At 35.9% G+C, this 25840-nt stretch overlaps 1 protein-coding gene across 1 annotated transcript; it reads left to right on the top strand.

The window, feature by feature from the left end:
* The first annotated feature begins 1264 nt into the window (after positions 1-1264).
* LOC120538373 (peptidyl-prolyl cis-trans isomerase FKBP1A-like) lies at positions 1265-25413 on the top strand. Its single transcript, XM_039767863.1, has 5 exons — positions 1265-1395; positions 1521-1568; positions 13015-13127; positions 22811-22957; positions 24178-25413. The coding sequence occupies exons 1-4, from the start codon at positions 1359-1361 to the stop codon at positions 22937-22939; spliced, it is 327 nt and encodes a 108-aa protein (XP_039623797.1). The 5' UTR covers positions 1265-1358; the 3' UTR covers positions 22940-22957; positions 24178-25413.
* Positions 25414-25840: the final 427 nt, after the last annotated feature.

The raw sequence follows: 25840 nt of genomic DNA, 5'->3' as shown, positions 1-25840 counted from the left end.
CTGGTGACTTCCTGGGGTTGCAGGTTTTTGTTCAAATCAAATTAACAATAAGTGATAATAATTGATCTCATTTAGTTAGCTGGTCTTTTTCTCTTCTCTTATTCTGCATCCGGGAGAGCTCAGCAGTATGATTTCCACTCTATAAGATGTTCAGAAACATTTTTATTTTTTGCTATAGCTTTAAATGTTTAATTCTGTTTCTGTTGTTTTCCTATTATTTTACCCCTATTCTGTGTAATCTGCTTCCTTCATTGTATCCTAATGGTGACAATGAAAAACAAGCAAAGCAGACACCCAGGCAAACAACACTAAATGAAGAGAGGATGCAACTGCTTTAGCATCAGACTCACTAATTAGTCAATAATGGAAAGGCAGAATGGAAATCAGAATGAACGTAAATAAAATAAAAAAAAAACACATTATTACATTAACTGCTTAATTGTATTAACTCACTTACTTTTGTAATTTCTTCATTGACCCCAAAACACAGAAACTGGGAATAAGCAGCTTAAAGAATTATTATTATTACTTAATAATAGGAGTCTAATTAAAAACAGAACTTGGTTGGAACAAAAACCTGCAGCCCAAGGGGGTCCCCAGGACTGGGTTTGGGAACCACTGATCCAGAAGAAACTGCAAAATCCTCAAAGGCATTGATAAAGTAGATCAAGCAGAAACTCCTTCAACTTAAGGGTAATTCACATATTTTAAGACATCAGTGGAAATTAAGAAGAACTGCAATTAAACCAGTAAACCTTACCAGACACAAAGAATTGTGGAAATCTGGAACAAACTACCAAGACATGGATTTAAATCTGAAACCTTACATTTTTTTAGAAGTATCAGGATCAGATATTCAAACAGCTTTGCTATTAGCTAAACAAATGAGCTTTAAGGACTAAACAGTCTCCTCTTGTTTGTTAAATGCCTTGTGTTTTGTTCTAATTAATTTGGATCAAATTACACCAGTCAGGCAGAACATCTGTAGAAGAACTGAAGTGGTCGGATATCATTTGCTAATAGCCCCATACACAAGGTGCAGATGCAGTTTCAACATGGAATATTCAAAAGCCTGAAAACTGGTTGTGTATAATGGCAAGAATTTTTAGAATAAATATCAATATATTTAATGAATGCAGAACTATTGGGAATTTCCTCACTACAGGCTCCAGCCATCCCAGCCCACCTAAAGCATAATCGCTGCCCGACTCGGAAATGGCGTCGCCCATTTGCGCTTCAACGTCTTTGAGGGTCGGGCAGCCCGTGTCACGTGACAAGGGTACTGCTGCGGGCAGCCGCGCGCCTCATACCGCTCGAACACATAGGAGGATCTGCAGAAAGGGACATCGCAAGTGAAAATGGGAGTCGAGGTAGAGACTATCACCCCTGGAGACGGTACGATGTGAAGTTTTGTTTGTAAATTTTAGTTCCTTCTTTTAGGGAGAGGTGGGGAAAATGGTTTATCGAAGGAATTAGTGGTCTAATAAGATTTTTGTGTTTTGTGTGTGTGAATTTTGCAGGCAGGACATTCCCCAAGAAAGGACAGACGTGTGTGGTGCATTATGTCGGTGAGTTTGACTGGCTGCCTGGCTTAGGCCGCGTGGTCGGCGGAGAATTAAACATGAATGAAATCTTCTTTTAATTATTTTTGCGTTAAGTGGCCGGCCTAATTTATAAATTTGAAGATATTGTTTAAAAAGATCGGCGTAGGCGTACCCTCTTGTGATTATTACACGTATTTTCTTTTCAAGCAATACCCGCATTAGAATAAAGCGAAGTATTAATCCGAAATTAATAGGGAGCCGGCCAGTTGAGTCCTGGGAACCCTGAATCCATTTTTGCCAAACGGCATCAAAGCATAAGATTGGGCCGCCAGCCCTCATTTTATTTTCTTGGGTGGGTAAAAAGACAGCATTTGTGTAAGTGAATTATTTCATGGAGCTCAGCGACTCCATATTAGGATGTGCCGAGAGCGCAGCGGCGAGCAACTCTCATTTTAATAGGATTTCTCAAGCCCTTCCAACCCGGCATGAATAAGGATCGGTTAACAGGCTTATAAATGTGATGATGTTGTGGTAAAATGCAAAAATAAAAATGAACTCACAACAGGTATTGAAACGCTGCAGTTAATTGCAAATAATTAGTCGGGCGATCTTGGATTTGGAAAAGCTGCTGAAGGGCTCCTATAAAAATCCATTTATTCCGTAATTTTTAAGAGGAATTGTTTTGTCTTCTCCCTAGCCTTTCCCACCATGAATTAGTTTTTTTTTTTTTTGTATTTGTAAAACAGTGGAATAGCCTCGCATCAATACTGTTACGTAAGGCGTTACAGAAATTCCGCCATTATTCACCGTTTTTACATGTTCTACCATTCTGAAGCGTTTTTTTTTCCTTTTCACTAATGTACTGCATTTTTTGGCTCCAGAAGAAATGTGTTGATAATAAAGGTGGACCCCACATCCTCTTAGCTTGTACTTGTTTCCTGTGCTTAATTCTGTTTGGGTCAGATAAGCTATTAGGAACTGAGTTTTTACCTCTAATAGCCTTGATAGATTGTATTTTTTTCCTACAGCCTTAAGGGACACAGCTGCAAAACTGGAAAACCTAGGTTAAACTGGGAATTTGGGAATACATTTTTTTGTTAGAGTAAGTGCTTTAAAAGTGTGTTGGTAGTCAAGTTCATTTTCTTCAACAAAAATCTTTGTTTTGTGTACTTTTATTTTATCAGGAAGTAAATGAATGTATGCAGTAATACACATACTGTACATCTCCGTCTATCCAGGGCTGGTCCCTGAATTCCCACATTGCTGCCAAGTTGACAACATAGGCGCAGCCTCTCGGTTCCACTGTTGCAGAGATTGATATCCTGTTCTGTCTAGTAATGTTTCCTGAATGCACTCGTTGATGCTAGTGGAGACATTGCTCTCCAGTGGCCCTCATTGGATAAGCAGGTTTAGACTATTGGTGGATATATATTTTTTTATATATATAAATGAAAATCCTATTGAGGTACTTTTTACGAGTAGTCTGACATTGCCCTGTTGCAGTTACTTGGGTTGTTGCCGAATGAATATGCAAATAAATTAGAAACCTCATTACTTTGTTTATTTTCCACTCCCATAATCTCCTCCATTTCTCCTTTTTCACCTATATTCTCACCTCTTTCCTCCCCATAACCTTCCCCCATCTGATATCCTGTCTCCTCACATCTCTCCTCGGAGTCCGAAAAGACAACAGAATCCGGTGAAGAATATGGATCAAGTTCATTTGCTCAGTTATGAAATTGCACTTTTGAGTTGTGCAGGCACAGTGCTTGTTAATATATGTCCACATGTAGCCACACCTTGTAAAACAACTTGCTTAGGTTTAGGGCTTCAACAATCTATTTAAGTAATCTAGTATTCTACCGATTTATTCTATTACTTAATTGGATTAGAAATACTTTTACTTTATTTAAGAGCAATAGTAAATATACAGAAAAGACCTCTATCTTAAAAAAAAAAAAAAAAAGCTATTTGTCCTTTTTAGGAAAACCAACATTTGTATTGATTAAATTGCATACAGTAATATTTGACAAAACTAAACCTATTCAGTGCATTTAGCCACCTTATTACGATTCTATCTGAAATGCAAAAACAAATAAATACAAAAATACATAATTTACAAAGGACTTTAAAAAAGGTATACATACTGCCTAAAACTAGGGCATAAATCTATAATAAAACACAGTTTTTGTGTTGTAATAAGTTGCGTGAAATAGATGTGTGTGAGTAGCATAACTTTAACGAAGTGCAGGCTTTCTTGGGTTGACTGCGTTTTATTTTCTGTGGTTATTTTCTTAGAGACATAACTGGCCATCATATTGATTTACGTTCTTAACTAGCCATTACATATAGCCCTAGTTAACATACATTCTTTACTGGCCTTCATCTCAACTAGCAATCATATTGTTTTATGTTAAATACTAAGGTTAACGTCACCTTGTGTCACGTCCGCTGTATGGACTGCATATGTAGACTGGATGCGTTATGTTGAGATGCTGAAGCACTGATGTTGTGCTATTGTAGTAAGCTAGTTACATTCTGTACAGTTTTTAATTTTTCAAGCATGAAATGATCTTAAACTTTTGACACTTTCTGTCATTTTCTCTGGCCTGTCCCTTTGCATCGGCCCACACCACTTTCTCTCAGTCTGTCTCCAATTTGCAATCCATGCCATCAAATCACGTCTTCACATCACTTGTCCACAGCGTAAGTGCGTTGTGCAACACTAATAATTATCCATGTGAAATGCTGTGAGCTCACTGAGGTGTAGGTATACGGATTAAATGAAGCTTCAATGCACAGAATTTGCTTCAGTGTTTTTTTTTTTTAGTAATCCAATTATTTGAGATTCTCAAGGAATCATTTCAGCCTTAAGTTCATATGGATGGTAAGTGGAAGATGTGTTCATCTCCCACTTCAAATGACCATTCCACCTTAGCTTTTATCAGCTTTGTGAGTGGAAGCTATCTATTTTTATCTTTGGGCACCTGGAGCACTTACCTGTTAGGAGTTGGCTGTTTTGTCCATAATAATTACTGTACAATGCAGCAAGTCAACATGAAAAGGTTTGATTAGAGATTGAGAACTTTGAACATACTAGTGCTGACCGTTTGGAACGAGAAGCCTGACTAATGGCAAAGACCAAGTTGCTGACATAGCCAGCTGTGATGCTTTGCGTCTCCCAGGTACTCTAGCACTGAGGACCAACTGGAGACTATGACGGACATTAATGTTTAGTGTTTTTGTGGTGTTTAAGTAATGAATATTTCTCATCTTTCCCTCTAGATCCCAACAGAGCAACTTTCAAGGATCGTTATCATTCATGTAATTATCAACAATATAAAGCAGCACAAATCTGAACAAACTAAAATGTAATTTTAAAAGCCTGTTTAATGATTTGCAGCCTTGGAGTAAACAGTTGGTTATATCGGGGCCACTGCCTATCCTAAATTGTGGTTTTGAGGCATTGAGCTGACTTTGGTGACTGACTGGCTTAGGAATTAGTGGTCTGGTATCAGCATTTGCTTTATCGATAACACATGGGATACATTTTGGGCTAGTACACCTTTTTTATTATTTTATTTATTTTATAAATCTTCTGAGAACTTAAAGTGTTGTACTTCTATTTAAAGTTCATATTGGTAATTGCTATATCAGAGTGTGGAAATAGCTCTTTTTGCTTATACTGCCAGCCTGCTGGTAGTGATGCTAATAATCTGATATTTAGTCCAACTGCAAATGACTATTAGATCTCTTACTGGTCAAAAAAAAAAAATCAGTAATTTAATATATATATTTTTTTTTTATATAATCTATTTGTGCTTTGTCTGAAACTAGGATCAGGCCTGATGAGTTCAGTGTGTTAACTAAAGCTGCCATTGAGCTCTTGTGTACAAACAAATCCTTATTGTTGTGTTGGAATCATAGCTGTTTTTGACTAGGTGTGGACACATTTATCTTTTGAGCTCCTAGGTGTCTATTCAAATTGGGGACAACCGAAATTGCCCTAAGTTTTTAATCTTACTACAGTTTATCGGCTTCTGGGTTCCTAGTCTAATTTTCCACAAGAATTTGTTGGGTTTGTGTGAAATTTGGTTTTGTGAGCAGAATGGATAATATAGGTTGGCGATTTTTAATATTCGTACAGAAAAGGACTCGCAATGTTGAGGATTTGTATCCTATTTTTGAGTTTGTGGGTGCTAGTCAGCATGTTACTGAGCCCCACACATTGCTGTAATCGCTCACATGATTCGATGCGACTATAGGAAGTGACTACTCCATTGGGCCCTTGAGCAAGACCCTCAACCTGCACGGCTGCACTTGGGTCCCAATCAGGGTGGTTCGTCATGTGGTGGGTGCGGCAATGCGCTGTATCAGTGCATGCTCCCAGCCTTCCTAAGAATTCGTAATTACTCAGAATGATCTAATTTCTTTCTCAAGCAAAATGTTTACAAAATGGTGTATAGGAGGCGTAGACCAGATTGGACGTTTTTAAAATTGTCTGAAAAGAAAATCTTTAAAACTATACACAATTGTTAAGGTAACTGCCCCTTTTAGCAGTAATTTGCTACGTAATGACCTCACTCTCTTTCTGAGGATCCTAGGTTAGCTGGAGAGAGATTCATAGCTTTAACTCATATTTTTAAGATGGAGGGTAGTGCCTTTAATTGCCTCATTAAAATCTTCATTCTGCATTGTTGATTCCATCTCAAATCAGTAAAGGAATTGCTTAATATTATAAGTCAGTAGTCCAAGTTAGCATAGTTTAACTCTTTTAACCTTGGTGAGATATCTGGTTGCTTCATTTAATTAGCAGTTTAATTGTTGTAGCTTTGAAGTAACCTTGACCCATATAATTGATCTAATTTTAGGCCTATTTCTATTCTGCTTTTACAAAAAATTACAAAAGGTAGTTTGCATAGAAGTAATTTTTCAATCTAGTTTTAGGTCATAATAGCTCTGAAACAGCATCAGTTGTGGTGATGTGACTTACTATTAGCTACCGATGCTGGCAGTGTTTCCCTATTCGTTCTTCTAGATTTAAGTGTGTCCTTTGACACTGCTGATAATAACACTTATGAAGAATTTAGTAGGCATTGGCAGTCAGGCTTTTGATTGGATTAGGTAATATTTGACAGACAAGTTGCAATTTGTGTTAATAATTGCTGCCCTGGGAGAATTAAAGCCCAGTATGGTATTCCTCAGAGGTGGGTAGTAGGGCCTGTTCTTTGTTCTCTTTATATGCTAACCGCAGTCATGGTGTACAGTTTCATTACCTGATGAACATTCTTTGTTATGTTAGATCTGAGTCCTTACAAGGACTAAGAAAAGATAAAATACTAGTCCCATTTTAGCTGTCTTACATTGGCTACCAGTCAAATTTTTCATAGGCAATAAACTTTTTTACTACTGACTGATAATCACTTAATTTTCGGGTGCCTATCTACTTAATAAATTTATTACATTTTTATAAGCCTTCCCAGGAATTTATATTTGATACTGGCCTGTTATATGTGCGTTTATTGAAAAACATTTCAGCAGGTGAGAGAGTATTAGCATGCAGTGAACCAAATTTTTGAAATAGCTTACCACGCTTGGTTTGTAGTGCTGAGACCTTTTCGTTTTCAAATCTAGGCTTAATACTTGTTTGTTTGGCATTCAGGTTCTTATTTCTGAACATTTTGTTTATTTTACTGTTTATACCTGTTTTACTAACTTTGAATTTAAAAATTGATATATTTTTTTAACTTCTAATTGAATATTTTTGTGTATTACACACATTTCATTTAACTGTATTCTATTGTTTTGTCTAATTGCTTTCAGTCTTATATTGTAACTTGTTTTTTGTGTTTATCTATAAAGGCACAATATAAATAGTTGCCTTGCCTTGCTTGCTTTATTTTCCTGCAGCTGAATCGCACATAAAAACTGCCTTTTTGATTAGTCATGTTGCAATTACCTTGCCAGTTTCTCTTGATCAAATTCTGTTCATTTCAGGCGTGATGCACAGCAGATTTTGGACAACTAACAACCTGTCTTTATATTTAATTAAACATCACATTCACTAAATCCTGTGTGTGACTGGTTTGAAGATATTTTTTTTTTTCTCCATGTTATATTCTGTATAAGGTTTATTAGTAACATTGCCTATTTCCATCTGTTATTTAAACAGACCACCTTGACAAATTGTCCCTTGTAGCCAAAGAAGAACATATTTTGTAAACCCCCTTGCTGACAATCTCCAGGCCACATTCAAAGCAGTTGCAGATAAAGTACAGTCTTTGATTTCAGTACTAAATTTATGAGAGTGTTTGAAATCAACAGATTTAAGATTCCGGCAGCACAGTAAGCAAAAAAGTCTGATCAATTTAAATGTCTTGAGCATTTGTGGATTCATTAGATGGGCTGCTCTTGAGGCATCCTGTTAGACTTAGTTCCGATATAATGGTTTCCTGATGACGTTCACTTGTTTGTACATCAAACGGTGGTGGTGTTAGGTGTAAGTATTTTAGTTTCATTTTGTGATTGTAAGACCTGTTTTTTGAGATCTATCAAATTGTTCAGAAATTACATTTACTGAATAGATTCAGGATGCAGTTTTTGCACTGTGCCTGTCCCCATAAAACTGGCTCTTTTAATGTCTTCATTTCAAACTCAAATACTATCACCTCTCCTTTCAAGCACCCTCTTTAGGATTGCTTATACAAGCTGAATGTGTGCCAAAGCATCCTTCAGACAGTTGCACTCACTGTAATTGACAGGCAAGGCCGTTTGGCTCTGACCAGACCTCTCTTGTAATTTAGGAGGTGGGGTATACACAGGAAATATATACGCCAATACACCTTTATCAAAAAGATTGTTTTTTTTCTATACATTTTTAAAATGCTATTAAAAATTCAGCATATGTTTTTATTTCATATGTCATAAATTCATAATAGTGCAACTCTGTTATATTTGTGCACAAATATTGGCAGTTCAATCCTTGAATTTTTAAAGTATGGCTATTCCAGTGGATTTGAAGAGATAAAGAACCTGTCTCCTGAGAACTGGATGGTGTTACAGAACGTGTGGTTGCTTAAAGGATGGGAGGGGGCAGGAAGGAATTGGATAGCTGTTGTCCACTAATGTAGTTGGCAACCGTACACAGCCCATTTATCTGGCAGCGCGTTTGCCAGAAAAGAATCAGACAACCTTCTCTCACCTGTCCACCTGTAACTGTTGATGGTACATGAGATTGCACTGATCACCTTAGCCTCCTAGTGCAATGATATCTGATAAAATTGTTGTCTAAAAAATCCTTTCACATCCATGTGTGTGTTGTTAGGGCATATGCTTAAACATTGTTTCAGGTATTTAGGCTAGTCTTTTACAAGCAATATCAAATTACCTGGGTTTTTGTGCCTGTCTCCTGCTCATATACCAAGCCTTAATGAAATTACACCAACAAAGGATTTTGAAATTGAAACCATTTCAGGATCCTCAATTCATTTTCATTTATATCTTGGCTTACAAAATGTCACAAATACAGTATGGGTATGTGTTCTGTCAAAATGTCTGACTGGTGGACCTTTACAAAGATTGCCTTGAACAGATTTGTTTTTGTTGTATACATGTATATCATTTAGAAACCGTGAGAGAGACAGTGCTCAAGACAGGTTATTTTGTGCTCTTTAGCAGACCAATTGAACAATGGTGCCATTTTCCGTTTTTGGAAAAAAAAAAAAAAAATGTTGTATTGGCAGCTGTCTTACTAGCTCTGCAAGAACTTTTCATTGAATGGCTATTTGATATGCATTTTGGATTTGTCTTAATAGAGGTTTAAGTATTTTATTTCAGTCCTATAAGTTGAACTTCTAGTGTGATAATATGGGTGTCCTTTATAATTAAAGTCTAACACTGAAAATTTAAAGCAACATCTAAAATGTAATTCTAAATCTTTTTGCATATGTCTTATTTAAATTTTACACCCATTCAAATTTAAACCACCAGCTTTTATTTTACTTCTCTCATTTCTGTGGTAATCCGTTTTTGGGCACTCATGGATTATTGTTACAAATTTGGACACTCGGTACTTAGGTCCAATATTTTGTGTGGATATATAGTAAGGGTGTTGAGTTTTGCTCATTTTTCTAGAACTTTTAACTTACATTTGGAAAACAATGACTTGATCAAACCAGGCAGATAACCTAGTTAGGTACAAGTTTCAGTGAAAGCATCACTACTTTCAGCATTTATATGACATTGCCTTTATATCTGATCCCTGATGTCTGATGGGGATCTTCAGCATTTTGCATTCCTTTATCAATGCATCTTGAGCACCATCAATCTTGAAAAGACATGAAAGCCAGTTAATCCTTCCTGCCAGCTAACTTCTCTCCAACTGTGTTTTGTGGCAACCAATGTTCGCCCAAGAGATGTCTTTATGACTTATGGAGGTTATTTTCGCTTTCTTCGCCCACTGATGCATCTGTATGAATTTGGTAAAAGTAAGCTGCTGTTCATGATGTATGCCTCGTTCAAAATGTTTTCATTTCTTGCTGAAGCACAATTATAATAGCTTGCTGTTTGTAGGAGGCACTTTTAATAACTGAGCTAAGTACTACGTTTTTATCGCACTCTCTTTATTCTGGCATGCTAAAGAGCAAGTGGAATAAAGAAAAAGCCAAGCAAATTGAGTTGTAAGGTTTTATTAATGAAACTGGGTTGGATGAATGCCATGACCATCACTAAAAATGTCCTGATGGTGTAGGTTGTCATTTTGTATACGTGCATCTAACCTGCTGCTGTTGCATTGCACTTCGTAGAGGTTTCACAAGTTTTGTTTGTTCTTTCCTTTTTACTTTCTCGTATATGAAGAATAGGGAAAGTATTGTAATCGTCCAAAGATTCCATGTCGATTTTCATGAATCTTGGCGTTTTAGACCTCCCTGAGTCAGAAAATACCATTTTTGGAATTGTCTGTGTGCCTGTCTGTTTATGTACATAGATTTTTATGTACATTTGGGCTATTTTCGCTAACTGGAAGTGTTACTTTACCTTTTTATTCATGCAGCAGCAGAGTCTTGATTATTCAACTTTACTTCTATAATTGTTCAATATATAATTGATTTGTTGTTGACGGTTCTTTAATGTACATAATATAAAAAAATCATTGCTCTTCTGGTTACTCCTCCTGTATCCACCCCCCATATCTGACTATATAAGAAAGTCTAGGGGAGACCACTCCCAATTTTTAGTTTTAGGAATTCAACGCTTAATATAAAGTTGACATTTCTAGCCAGGGAGTGCAATATTGTGTCCTAAAAATGAAAAATTTCAAATTTCAACTTCACATTTTTTGGAATGACTTGATCCGATTAATTTTAAGAACAGGCAAGTCGGGCCATTGCTTCCACATAGCAAAAAAGACTGTAGCCTTCATAGAATCTGTAAATATTCTATTAAAATATTTCTTCTCTTTGAAAACAAGCCAAAATATCTAAATAAAACCTTGCTTGAAAACCCCCCATTCCTTTAAGTAATTCAGCAATAGACATTTGCAGATTAACTTGAATTTGGTTTTTAAATTGTGTGGTTTTGATTGCTTGCTAGAACTCCACTATTGTTTTCTAGAAACTGTTTATTTTAATGTTTACTAGCGGTATTACTTGGCTTTTCCAGGGAAATTTTCTATGTCAGTGGGCATTAGTTGTTGTGCCGTTAGTCGGATGGTATCCGAAGTACCGGGTAACTAGCTAAATACAAATTATGTACATGGTGTGTCTTAACAGGGGCTTATATTAGTTCACTTGAACTGCTCACTGATGAACATATACTTCTCGGTGCTGTTGGTAAGAGTATGAAAGATTGCAGAACTGTGTATTAAAGGACATCGCCAAATAATGGTATTTCTTAATATTGCGAAGGTAGTTTAAAGTTGATTTATTCAAAGCTAAAAACTGCTGAAAAATCTTTACTCTCCTTTCACCTAACCTTGCTCATTTCACTTAAGCAGATGACCTTAATTTGCATAAACCAGTAAGACCCTTTTTCCATGCAATCGATGTTGGCACAGGTTAGCAAAAAGGGGGTACTGCATTAGAATTTTTTTCTCTCTAGACCATTATTAATGACAAATTTCAACTTAACAAAAAAACGCTCTTCTACCTGTTTTGATCTCCATCTACTCTATATACATACTCCCGCACAATGACGGCTGAGCCTTTGAGGTAATTTGCATGGAAGTGTTTCATGAGGGGGAAAAATACTTGACTGACACAAAACAGACAGAAACAAAGACTGTGTGGGTTTGATTTTAGAAAGACAATGCCATTAACAATATATGTATTTTTTTCTCTCCATAAGGTTGAGTTATGACACTGACCTGATTTTGAAGTTTGAACTCTTGCCCTGCCTGCATCTGTCCATCAAACAGATGGCTAGCAGGTCATTGGCCTAAAAATACCCATAAATTTCTTCTTCGATATCTTTGGTACATTGCAATAATGGTGCATCACACTTTTGTTAAAGTGAAAGCAGAAAATTATAGGAATATTGCAAAATATTGATTTGCAATATTTGATTGAGAAACATTTTCCCCCTGTTTTTGGTTGTGAATTTTTTCAGCCTTGTTTTAACCATATGGCCTACTGTTTTCTTTTGACGTGCTTCACAGTCAAATGTAATGTTAGACTGAGCAGGATGTTTTCAGCGGATGTTTGGTTTTTCGCTTACCACATTGTGCATCACTTGTACTGTTTTCTTTCAAGCATGCATATTCTTTTCAGCCTTGCATTTATCTGCTGTGTATGCTTCTCTTGTAACAAAACATTGTTTCACATATGATTTTGGTTTTCATGCAAGACTGTATGAGAATTGATTTACTGTATTTATTATGATGCAGTTTTCCTAAAATGCAATCTTGACCACAAATGATGAGACTATGACCTAAACTGAGGCACATCTGAGCTAATATGTTTAAGGAACATGCCACATTGATTTGCACTCTTTAATTTACCATTTTAGATAATATCTCATTGTTTTGAGAAGGAAATAATACATTTCAGACAGCCAAATGGATGGGTTAACTAACACCCTCAGGCAGTTTCATGATTTTGAATGTGTTTTATGTCTGTTTCAGTGAAGAATTGTACCTTCTTTAAAGTAACTGCTGACCTATATTAAAATAGTGCACCTCACTTTTCTTCTGATATTACCAAGCGAGTCCATGGATTTCGAATTTTTAAACGTATAAGGAAGTAAAAATGGAGGTGGAAACTCCCTGCCATTGACAGGTCTCTTAATGGCTTTTTTCATTCTCTCTCTCTCTCTTGTTTGTTGTTCTACCTGGCAAGGTTTTTTCTTTTTTTTTTTTTTTTTCTTTTTTTCTTCTTAATGAGGAAGATCTAGTGTATGGTGGCGATGATATAGTGTTTCACATTGCATTGTAAATACCAACATCATCTTTATTAACAGTTTCCCTTTATTTCAGGTTGTCTGACAGATGGCAGGAAGTTTGATTCATCAAGGGACAGAGGCAAACCCTTCAAATTTAAGATTGGAAGACAGGAAGTCATAAGAGGTTGGGATGAAGGAGTTGCCCAGGTACAGTAGTTACATAAAAATCATTTATATAGATAAGGACAAATTCAAATGTTAATCTTTAAGAAGGAATTTTTTACATTTTTGACACAAACCAAGCTTCATAATAACGCAAACTAAATGTCCACTCCTTTTTTCTTGACTAGTTAAATTCATTTTGGAAGTGAGTTAAATCCAACATTAGTCTTACAGGATATTTCTACAGAATGTGTGTCTACATACTGTAGGCAAAATAAATGTCAGACAGGTGCAACCTAATAGACCATCATGATCACCAATAGCAGACTGGCTGCAGAACTTAACATTTTTTTTCAGTGCAAGCTGTCTGAGACTTTGTAAGTTCATGAAGGCTTTGTAGAAGAAATTGTAACCCTTTCTGTGTGTACAGTAGTCGCCTCCACAACTAGTTTTTGAAAACACCTGTAACATGAGAGAGGACCCAGGAATGTTGGAGGCAAGATATGAGACATTCAATTCAATACTGAGGTTTGACAATCTTGGAATATCCATGGTAACACTGATCTACTTGTGTCTGGAAGAGCCTTTTTTTGCGGGGGGGGATTCCTGCTTCAGGCACTTAATTTACGACAGAATAACCATAACAATTGGGCTCTGTTGAACAGGAACAGTTACCCCTAATTCATGTTTAGTCCACCATCTTTTTTTAAATTAACAAGCTGTCGTCCATCATGATTTTCATTGTAGATATACAGCACCTTCATAAACAAAATTTAGTTGGATTGTTCAAATTTCAAGATAACTGATTCAAACATTTACATGCAGCTTCTATTCAACTCGTATGTCCATCAGATTTATTACAACATACAAAAATGAATTCGGTAAAAAATGTTTTGAATCCATTAATTTTTTTTGTTGCTGTTTTCTGAAAAGGTTTGTGCTATACGAGCAAAAGAAACTGGCATTGAGCTGCAGTGTGAACATAGCCTTAACAGAGAAACTGAATTTCTTCTATAGTTTTCCCAGTGTTCTCCATTTTTTAAATCTATTTTTTAATTATATATTGGTGTCCAATTGAAAAACAGTAACCTTAGGTTAGTCTTTCCTTCCTCTTGTTGCAATTATTGAGAATATTAATAAGTTGTTTGCTCTACTTGAGTGGGGAGTTTAGGTTGTACAATTCATAGCTTAAAATATTAAGTGGAATTTCAAAATACATAACCTGTATGAATTATGTAGAAGATGTCTTGGGTCATCTGTGCTTTACCTACAGTTTCAGTCACTGTTCTTCCAAGTTACTCAAATGTTAGTCTTGTCTGGTTTTATGGACACTTCCTAATTTACAAGACGTCTGTATTATTAAAGACAGTTTATCCGTGCATATTGGTTTTCAATTGTTTTTTCAATTAGTTGGTCCATTATAAACTTGTCATTTCTAAATATTCTCCCAAGATATTTTTTATTTAGTAAGGCTTTGCCTATAAGACTCCTTGCTTCAGCTATTAATACTGTAGATGGCTTGCAATAAATGGTGGCAAGACAGATTTCACATTAGCTTTAAATACAAATTTAATATAAATTCATAGGATTTCTATGATAAGAGTTTGTTGTTTAATATTTTGTATTTATTCCCAAGATGTGATTAGTTATTTTATGTATGTACAGTATATATTCCTTTGCTGTTGGAGTTTTTGAAGTGAAAATGAGTGTGGCTCTGATTGTGTTAGTGTGCCTTTTCACAGAGTTACACAAATTTAGGGTTTGGGCTAACTAAGACTTTTATCTAAATAACAATAAATTGATTTATTCACCAGCCCACTTTAACTGCCAACACCACAGAGAAGTGGTTTCTGCACACATTGGCTGTTTTAACCTTTATAGTTTAGTACATTATTCATAATGTGTTTCCATGTAGAATTTTCAAGGGCACCATACATTCAGAATTCATAAATTGTGCATTTAGTATGGAATGTTTTCTCATTTTTTAATTCAAGACCATTTGCACATTTTCTCTTTTCAAAGATGAAAGGTTCTTCAATGAATATATGTTCACTGGGGACTAATGTTGCAGAAATATCTAAGATTCCTGCCAAGGATTCTTTGCTAAGAAAGCACAGCTGTTCATTATTTTTAAAGTAAATTGATGGATGCTTTTGTTTTCTTTTACTAGTGTATTACTGTATCTTTCAATATCCAAGCTATTTGTGGGGGTTGTGTCTGTGTCAAATCAAATTATTTTTTTGTATAAAGTTTTCACGTTTTTCCCCTTCATAGCTGTATCTTAGTGTGTGTGTATATATATGCATATTGTAAATTGCTAAATGTAAAAGTGTCAAATTTTGAGGTAACATGGAAACCCAACCCTTTATGGTCTGGACCATACTAACTGGCAACTGTAAGTTCGCCTGAGTGAATGGTAAAATAGTAGGATAGATTTTATTTTTATTTTGGCAGGATCTGTTATGTAGTTATTGCAGTAGTGTTTAATCCACCAGCTCACTCTCCATCTCTTATCTTGCTGTGTGACCCAAAGTTACTGAACCTACCTTTGCTCCATTTGGATGTAAACCAGTTGTACTGCATCTTTGTTTAAGTTGCATCAAATACAGCAATCAAACAGTTGTGAAACTTTCTTGCACCTAACATTTGTCTTTACTTTTGTCCGTTAAGTCAACTGTGGCTAGAAAAAAAAATTGTTTCCATTTTTATATTTGTGGCATGGTATGAAAACATTTTATTTGGGCTTTTGTTTAAAACTCAATGTTTTTGATTAATGTACAGTATTTACGAAGATCACTGCACTTGCACCTTTTGGATTACATAGTTCAAAATATCTTTTGTGGACTGTCCTGAATTAGACTTTTCCAAATATTACTAAATATCCAGGTTAAACAATTAATCAATGCCGTTGTAATACATTATATGAAATAGTAATCTTAAAATTCTTATTAACATCCCCAATTATAAATATTTCAACTTGCAGGTGGTCATTTGCATGCATTGTCTGTACTGTATTAAACACCAAGATCCAGTCTGTCTGGTTTTTGTTTTTTCAGGATTTCAGTGACTTCATATTTCTGTCAACGCCTTAATGCTTTTCCACATATTTGGTCAAGATTTTGCAGTCAAAGCAGTTATATAATTAGGAATCTTTCTGCAATCCCCTAATTTATTTATTTTTTAAAGATTGGTTATGGTTGACTGGTCTAGGCTTTTTAGCAGGTTTTTGCTCCCTATGTGTTATTTATAGAGTGCATAATGTGTCAAATTCGCCATGCAATGTGGCATTTTTTTGTTAATGGTGTCCTTTTTAGTCATGTGATACTTAAATTCAGTTGGATATAAGGAGAGAGAAAGTGCAAGACCATAAATTGATTTTGGTTACTGGTAGCTGAAGTCAAAAGCAACAAAGGTTGAAATATCAAGCAACATGATTGGTGTACTTTCCTAAAGTGATGTTGCCTCAAGACAGTGTTAAACGATAGCATACGTGTTAACAATATTTTTTACTGAAGTTGCCAGGCTTTTCCAGGTTATAAGAGCAGCAGCGAGTGAATCAAATTCTGTAGCAAAATTAAATCGTTAACACTTACAGATTTGAGAATTAATTGATGCAACTTTTAAATTATACATTTTTATAATACCCTGGTTTCATTACAGCCAGGTACGGTAGGCAATGTTTGAATTCTTAGGTTGATCGGTTGTCATTTTTAAACATTGTTGATTGATAATGATGTTGTTGGTTGGCTAGGCACCACCATTTTAACTAGGCCAAAATTTCTGCTCTGCGTTTCCTGCTGTTTTCAATTTGGCCAATTAAGGTGTCCTCATAATAGCTATGCACATCAAAGTACAAAACTGTCTTGTTTGGTACAGAAAAGTACAGCTGGAATAGTTTGGTGGCCAAAGAGGAGTCAGCCTTGCCAATATGGCAGTACTTTGGCTTTAGAACAAATGAGCGTGGTGACACAAAATATTTAACCAAACTAAGCAGAAAGGCAGTTGCAAAAGATTCATATACAGTGTACTACATGTACTGTAACCAGTTGAGTATGCAAGTGAAGGCAGTGTTTCTGGTACAAGTAATAAAGGCATGTCTTGCCAGCTGCTGTTGGTGTGTCTTTTGGGGAAAATACCAGCAGGGCAGTGCAAAATGAGCACAGTATGCCAGAGCCGATTCACATTATGTGAATAAATGTTATCTATGCTTGATTTACCCATCCTTTCCAAAGTGTCCTTTTTAAAGCACAAGTACTTTTTTTTTTTTTTTTTTTCTTCTTTTTCTAGCTAAGCCACATAACGTCCGCTGTCAGTTACTCCCAAATAGCAAACTTTCCAGTATGGGAGATACAGTAGGATTTTAGTCTAAAATTGAATTAAGTTGTATCAGTTTCAGTAATCCTTTGGTCAGCAATGGGGATGTGTGACCCAACAGTTGCACTGATGATGAAACACACTCCACCACTTTTCAAAGCCACCCACAATTTCATGGAGCCTCTTCCTTTGAGGCAGATACAGCACACTTTCCAGATGCACTGGCTTACTGGTGGTTTAGTTATTCCAAAACAATTAGATAAGGCAAAAAACCAATAACGGTGGCAAGATATTAAAGTGTCAGGCATGCACTTTGGTGGGGGAACCTTTCTTCTGTACACTGCAGTCTTTCATATTGTAAATAGAGAAAAATGTGTGCAACACATTCTTGGACACCATTCTTGACTTTGTTCACATATCCAAACCAACCATGGGCCTACCTTCAGTATTCTAAAACTAAAAATAAAATGTATATTATGATTATTATCTTCTGTTAAGTATATGATGGTTTATACACCCACACACCAGGGGGTTTTGCCCCTTGTCCCGGCCAGCGCTACACACAAACCTCTTTGCGATTCTGCTGCTCGCATATGGGGATGCAGCTGTACAATTTAATCAAATTGCTATTTCCATAAGAATTGTTACATATGCATAATAGAACTGTTTGATACTACAGCGTGTAATTAAACGTATTAAAAAAATAGTAAAATGAAATAATTTGAAAGGACATTTTTTCATGTTACGTTTGAGTTTTTTGTTGCATTTCATTCTGTTTGGCTTTGAATTTAACATTCAAATATTTTTTTAAACATTTTACTTTTACACTTTTACTGTAAAACTTCAGTAAAAACTATTTTTAATTAAATTTTCATCAGTCTCACACTGAATTTTGATTGTGTTTGGACTTGCGTCGTGACAATGCAACGTATAACTGCCGGTGGGAGAATTTAATTTTTCTCTAATAAATAAACCAACTTTTCTGAATGTTTGCCTCTGATTTGTTAATTGTCTTTACATAATCTAATCTAACGGGGAAATGGTTAACATTTTAATACGATTGGCATATCAAGATCTCGTTTGTTGTCTGTTATCCAGGGAAGATTTACTACATGACCTTTCTTGGATACATCCTTCTTTCAACAGTAATTTGGGCGGTGGAAGACCGGATGTTGTTAACGGTTATAGTTATTCTTTGGAATATTGTAAGGTGATGTTTTCATCTTCTGTACGATCACCACCTGCTTCAGCATAGTCTATTGATATGCATTTAACCAATTTTGTGTAACCGATTGACAATTTTCATGTTAATTAGTTTGACTTAATTGTTTCTACGTGTTAAGTTTGCCAGTGCACTCATTTCATCTCTTGATATCCCTTCAGGATGAAATTCATCAATAAGATTTGGACATAATACTTCTTCTTTAATTGGGAACTTAAAGTGAGGAAAATGTAAAAATTTATAAGAGATGAGAGAGCAGGAAATGTCTGTCAAAAGCATTCACACAAATGAGATGTGACTGGACCGTGTGCCTGTTTGAATATGGTTGAGAAGAGGGCGTGACTTGAAACAATTTCATGTCAAAAGTCTTGTCTCACGAGAAAAAAAAAGATCTTCCAAAAAGTCTTGAGATATATAGAGAGAGAGAGAATTGTTTTTCACTACAGTTTTTTTTGTTTATAGTAAAATTTACACTAAATTACCTTTTAAAGACTCTCAAGATACAACTTTTTGAATTTATAGTCCATGTGTAACTTCCTGGTTTTGCTATTTCGTTATGGAACTATATTTCATACTCCTTGCAACACAGTTAGTCTTGTGACACATTATTATAGATAGTACAGGACTGTTTAGATATCTAGTATTGACTTTTCTGTTCCAGGCTTGCTGTGTTTACAGTATGATCAGTCCTAAAGACAGGCTAGCAACCTCTATTTTACACCCTGGCATTTATTTTTATCCTGAGAAACAACTTGGTGTTCTGCTCTGAAAAGCTTGTATTAGTTTATTCTTAACAGAAGTATAATTTTAGTTACTTTTTTGCAGTGAAATTGTTAGAATAATTCTTTACACTGTATGAAAATTCTTCTTTTTATAAAAGTAAACATTTTTAAGTTATGTAACATTACGAGTATTAATCTTTTTTTTTTTTTTTAATGCTGTGGTATCATTAAGCTTTCAGAACTTTGAACATGATTTGGTGTTCAGTACTGGGAGATTTTCAATGTTAACCTGTCCAGCAAAGTTATTCTGTGGACCTACCTCATTTTTTAATTTTTATTAACACAAGTCTTTGTTTTGTAGTACTGCTTTAACTTGACCTAACTAAGGCTGATCTGTCTTCTCGTAAGAGTGCCAAATTTTGTGTTGATGTCGTTCTTTATTTATTTTTATTTATTTTTGTACGTGTTTTTTTCACACGATCAGTGGTCGCACAAATTTAGTACATAGGCAACCTGCTTTGACACTATTTGTGAATGTATCCTGTCCATTAATTTTTCCCCATTTGTAGCAATCACCTCTTGTTAAACACAGCCGTCGATCATTTTTTTAAGTCTGTGGCTATGATTGTGTGTACTGTCAAACGCTAGAGTACCATTTAAGTACCAGTCTCTGTGCTGTATAATATGGGGCACACAGTCTTACCATGTTTCATAAAATGGGTAGAATGACTAATGATTCAGTGATTTTCAACTTTGATTAGACTTGAAGCAAGATATGAACATATCTCCCTATGTTGTTTGGCTCTTCCTTCTAAGCTGCAGTAGAGCTTGACAGAGCGGGCTGCATTTGAAATGGAAATGACTGCTTTTTTTAATGGACAGAAACGTTTTGTTTTATTGACAATAGAAGCTACTCAACCAGCTTATATTGGTATAGTGTTCTTGAAAATGACAAATGGCCAGTTTAGCTGAAAAATCCAGCAATGTTGCGTTGTAGTATGCAAGGCAATGTAAAATTTAAGTGTTCAATTTTTAGCCATTCAAAGTATAATTATATAATTGATAATCTGATACAAACACAACAGCCTTTGGTACTTTGTTGTTCAAGACTTGCATTTCATACACAAACTCACAGTTAAGGCATTTGCTCTCAAGATCCCATTTGTACCTTTAGTGTCCTTCATCTATACTTGCTGTTTTCACTTTGCAAATCCCTACCCAACTACACTAAAATATGAGCATGTGTTTAAAAACAAACTATATTAAAAACCGAGTTTTCGGTTACAACGCACGACTGCGTGCACCATAACAAACTGTTTTACACGCTACATACAGCTATTTGCATCCGCAACAAACATGCGTCGTCTTAGATGCTCCTGCAGGAACACGGAAGATGTTTTCCTGCCCACCAACACTCCTTTTTCACCGGCCGGCGTCTACCCTCGCTCTACAGGCAATCGCACTGCCTGCCCATACGCAAAAACTCACCGACCACCCAGTTATTAGTCCCTTTTGTCTGTGCTAAGAGTCCACGTGCACGTCTGAGCCACACAGTGTTTGTTATGCCGCGGGTTCACTATTGTGTTATTTTGCTCTCTCCAGAGTTCCATCTTTTCATTCACTTACTGTTGTATTCTCACACCAACCCGTTTTAGACAACCGTGTCTTTCCAGAAGTGTTTAGCATTCAATAAATAATTATGCATGAGATTGACCGTGTGTCTACCCAGCGCAGAGAGGCGTGGGTAAGCCGTTGAACCCCATTCGGGCTGCAAACCGTGGAATTCCCACTAAGTGTGACTCATACGCTCCCACTCATTATGTCCCTACCCTTTGTACACACCCACCTCGCTACTACCGTGGTCGGGTGTCTTGGTGGATTATATATGGAAAAGCAGCCAGAACCGCACAGAGCAGTGAGAAGTCTATGTGAGTCTCAGGTGCATCTGGACTGTACAAAGACGGCAACGACTCAAGTGACAAGTTGCACGGAGGAAGCGGAATGGACGTCGTCCTCCTCTCCTCCCGTTCCGTGCCATATGCAGCGTGTAAAACGGTTTACGAGGGGTATCCCATTGGATCCTTAAAACATTCCTTTACAACTGAGGTTAAAACACAATGAAGTGAGCAGTCTTTAAAAAAACAAGTTTTCGGTTACGACGCACAACCGCATGCACCATAGCAAACTGTTTTACATGCTACATACAGCAGTTCGCATCCGCGACAAACCTGCGTCGTCTTAGATGCTCCTGCACTTTGTACACACCCACCTCGCTACCACCATGGTCGGGTGACTTGGTGGATTATAGATAGAAAGGCAGCCAAAACCGTGCAGAGCAATGAAAAGTCTACGTGAGTCACAGGTGCATCTGGACTGTGCAAAGACAGCGACTCGAGTGACGAGTTGGAGGTGGGCACATGAGCAGCCAGTGTGTACTGAACGAAAAATCGGCACACTAGCATGACTGAGGGAGCAGAATGGACGTCCTTCTCCTCCCGTTCCACCCTCCGTGCCTGAGCGCCGCACGGACGATTGTATGTTGGTTCGTTCCGTGCATTGTTACAATGTTGCTTTTCTTGATGATTTATTACATTGCCGATTTTTCAAATGATAATTTTTTTCCCTGTGCTTAAAAATCATTAAAAAAAGGCATGATTATGTGGCGTATGGTACGCCGCGGGTTGGCTAGTTTATTTTATTTTGCTGAAGTTGTTCCTGGGTGTCCACTAGGACACCTAGCATGTTTCTGAAATATGATCTATATGATCTGTCACATACATGCTCTTTTGAAAGTTGGTTGGACAGAATAAGGTGGTGTTAATCATGTTTAGTGTTCTAGATTTACAATTTGCAAGTGCGGACTTCAATAATTACAAGTTTATTTAGAAGATTCTATAAGAACGATAATTATATTACTTCCCTTCATAGTTAGAATGTCTGGATATCCAGATTGTGTGTCAATTTTTACTGGATGCATTTTTTTTATGTATTTCAAAGTTTATTTTTAATGCCTAAACATCTTGTTCAATGTTAATGTGGCTATGAAAATATGCTAAAAATCTAGTGAATGTTACTAACTGTACTTTGGTAAAGTTATGTTATTGCTGCATTCCTAGGTGCACATTTTGCCTTTGATTTCAAGATAATACTATTTTTGATATGTCAGAAATAAATCATGAACTTACAAAGATTGGTTTATTTGCTGTTTAGTAAAACATACTGTTTTAGAGTAATATTGTGCTTAATTACAAATGTTTTAGTATTAAATTGCTGGATATGTTAAATGTTATACTGGAACTGCTGCCTCGCAGTAAGGAGATCCTGGTTGGTGTCCTGGGTCTTCACTGTGTGGAGAGTACTTTGAATAGTGAGAAAAGCACTACAGTATGTAAATGTAAAGAATTATTATAAATACTTCTGTATTCAATCTGGAAACTTATCATTCTCTCCCCATTTTTTATTTTTATTAGATGAGTGTTGGCCAAAGGGCAAAGCTGACATGTACACCCGATTTTGCTTATGGCGCAAAAGGCCACCCAGGTATCATCCCATCCAATGCCACTTTGATTTTTGATGTGGAACTCCTTAAGCTGGAATGAAGCCGCTTGGAATATTTTGTAAGTACATCACAGCCTACAAATTGTGTGTCAGAATGATTCTTAGATGTGTTGGACCATATGGGGGAATGTGTTACAATGCATCTGTCGTAGCGTAAAACCACTTTCTAATTTACACCTCCCACATTTTATAAAATGTCAGTTTATTAATGCATAATAATTTATCAAGGCATGTTTGGATTGTGTGCTTCCACAGAATGTGCTAACCTTACATTTACAGCTTTTTATTTTTGTTGAGGCTCTTCAGTCCGTCAAACATCTTTGTATTAAAAAAAATAACCAAATATAACTGGGTTGTAAGTGGTATTAAATTGTAGGCAGTCCTAGCTGTTTCTTGCCCTGTGCACAGCGCTGCTGTAATTGCCTCCAGTCCCCTGTAACTCTGAACTGGATTAAACAGAATTTAGGATATTATGTCAAAATGTATAATTCAAATGCCCCTACTACGTTTTTCTGTTGGATGTATTGTAATCTTTATCTGTATAACCATAGGTTATCAGAATGAGCAACACATTAAGATCACCGATTATATTTGAATTAAAGCCATTTAATTTTTTTAATCTAGATTTCAACTCTAGAGTATCAAAATTTAATATGTTATTACTTTGTAGCCACTTTTAAATATGTGTCTCTAAATGAATTGCCCTAGATATTCTGACAAAGAAGGGCTTTGCCTCGGAGTCTGTGACTTTATTATTTGATGGTTAGCAGAGTAGTGTAATGTTAGCTTCATTATGGGGTAGCAGTCATGTGATCTTTATTTGATAATCTGAGTAGTTAGTTTGGAACTTTTGACTTGTTGCCTAAAATAGCACCTTTTGCTTTTGGCTAATTCCTGTTCCACTCTTTTGTAGGGCCCCATCTTTTTGCCATTTTTACCAAACCCCTTCTTTGGGATTCCACAAATTTTATTTTTCTTTTACATAAGGGTTGAAGTACTTTAGCCTTAAGCAGTCATCTGATAGCTTAATTTATCACTCTTTTTAAATTAGCACCGAGCAAATCGGTGTGTAGTAACAACCTTTTTGTTTGTGTTCTCATCAAACTAGATTTCTATTTGTATCCATAGCTTAAATCCAAGGTGTTAACAAAATGTTTTACAAGTTTTAAATGGAAAAGATGAAAATGGAGATGCTTGAAATGCTAAGCTAGACTTTGTATTAATTTTTAATTTTATATTTTTATTTTTCTAATAAAACCTTCCTTGTTTTTCTTTCCAGTTTGCCTCTTATGATGGGAACATGGAGAGAGCTTGGAGAAGTGTGCACTTGTACATAAGGGGCTCATATTATAGTTCCACTTTAGTCACTATCTATCCATATAGAATTTGTGCATCATCAGTGACTCAGCCTTTTTCACACACACCCTTCCTTTTAAACTATGGGCCATAAACTTAAAACCTCGTGAAGTTCTTAATCTTGAATTTAATTGTGCTTTTGTTTGCTTTTTTTGTGTAGAATAAGTTGTGCATGATCAAGCATTAAGGAGAAATTGATGATAAATAATGGAAGAGTGCAGTAAATCTGAGATACTGTTTCATTTTTAAAAAGCACACTCTTGCATAGCCAGAGATTCTGCTGTTAAAACTTTGATCAATGCATCCAGCAGGCTCAGCTGCTTCAGACATTCATCAAGAAAACTAATTTATTTTGGTCAAATAGTAGTTTTAGTGCTGTAGTTCACCTGTTCTGTTCCTCAGTCATTTATCTAGGTAATGATTTTGGTTATATTTTACTTAAAATATGTGGATTGCATGATTTGTGCATTCATAAGAATAGGCTAATTTTCCACGAGTCTATACAAGTATCTCTTGATTACTGTATTTTTTCCATTCCTTCATTGCAAAAATGGTTTTGCATGTTTGTTTAGGAACATGAGTCCTGCACACCTGTATAGTTTTCATGAAAAACAGTTTTGTTTCCTTAATTCAGCTGTACTCACAAAGCCATAATTGACAAACAACATATTAGTGAAACAACATGCTGTGGAGTGTATGTAAAAATTAGTTGTACCACAAGGTGCCTAAACATTTGGGCAGTTAACTGACAAGTCTGCCTCCTTGTGTTGTAACAACAGTTTGCCATTGTATTTTTCAGATTCCAACTTTATATTAAAAATCTATATATAGATATATATATACATACCTTGATATGTTATGTAGACAACAGTTGTAAGAGTTAAACTTTTACTACTGATGCTACCAGAAATCACCCACACTGCCTAACATTTTTTGTGGGGGCACAGAAGAGTCCTTTCTTACTAATTGAAGGTGCTGATTTAAAAACAAATATAAAAATAGGATGCTGGTCATCACAGCTGTTGGTGTAACCTGTTTGATGTGGCTTAGATTGTCCTTTACTGCACTGTATATCTGCTGTGTGCTGAATAGGCAAGGAAACCAATGAAAATCAAAATATGCTGTTGCAATAAAGTGCTTTCTACCAGCTTTGAAAAAAGTCGTCTTTTTTTTTTTTTTCTTTTCCAATGCATCACTTTTCAAAGTAGAAAAACATGTTGGCATTTTGCTGCTATACTGGTTGTGAAATTGTCTGTAAGAATATGAGTAGTTGCTCTTAAGGGTTTTTTTTTTTTAATTCTGATTCCCCATTACTTCTGCTTTTTCTCATTTCAGGTGATACTTATGTAGAAGTATATTCCTGCTGTTTCTTAAACTGATACTTTCTCCGCAGTCTACACCTTTACTGTTGTAAAATGCATCCATGATTTTGTCAAACTAGGTTTATGTACATGCTGATGTCTATACTTATTTAAGTTCTATTATTGTACAAATCTGTGCTTTTACGCTATAGAGTAAATCTTAAATTCTGATGATTTAGTTGAGAGTTTACTACATTGAACAGGAGCAGCAAAGCTGGAGTATTG

The sequence above is a fragment of the Polypterus senegalus genome, chromosome 10, assembly GCF_016835505.1.
Source record: "Polypterus senegalus isolate Bchr_013 chromosome 10, ASM1683550v1, whole genome shotgun sequence".
Taxonomy (NCBI): domain Eukaryota; kingdom Metazoa; phylum Chordata; class Cladistia; order Polypteriformes; family Polypteridae; genus Polypterus; species Polypterus senegalus.
This window is presented reverse-complemented; position numbering and strand designations above follow the sequence as displayed.

Excerpts from the sequence above, each read along its gene's own strand:
- LOC120538373 (XM_039767863.1), top strand. The coding sequence starts at position 1,359 with ATGGGAGTCGAGGTAGAGACTATCACCCCTGGAGACG. Across the intron at positions 1,569-13,014 it reads GTGTGTGGTGCATTATGTCG|GTTGTCTGACAGATGGCAGG; the intron begins GTGAGTTTGACT and ends CCTTTATTTCAG. Across the intron at positions 13,128-22,810 it reads GGGATGAAGGAGTTGCCCAG|ATGAGTGTTGGCCAAAGGGC; the intron begins GTACAGTAGTTA and ends TATTTTTATTAG.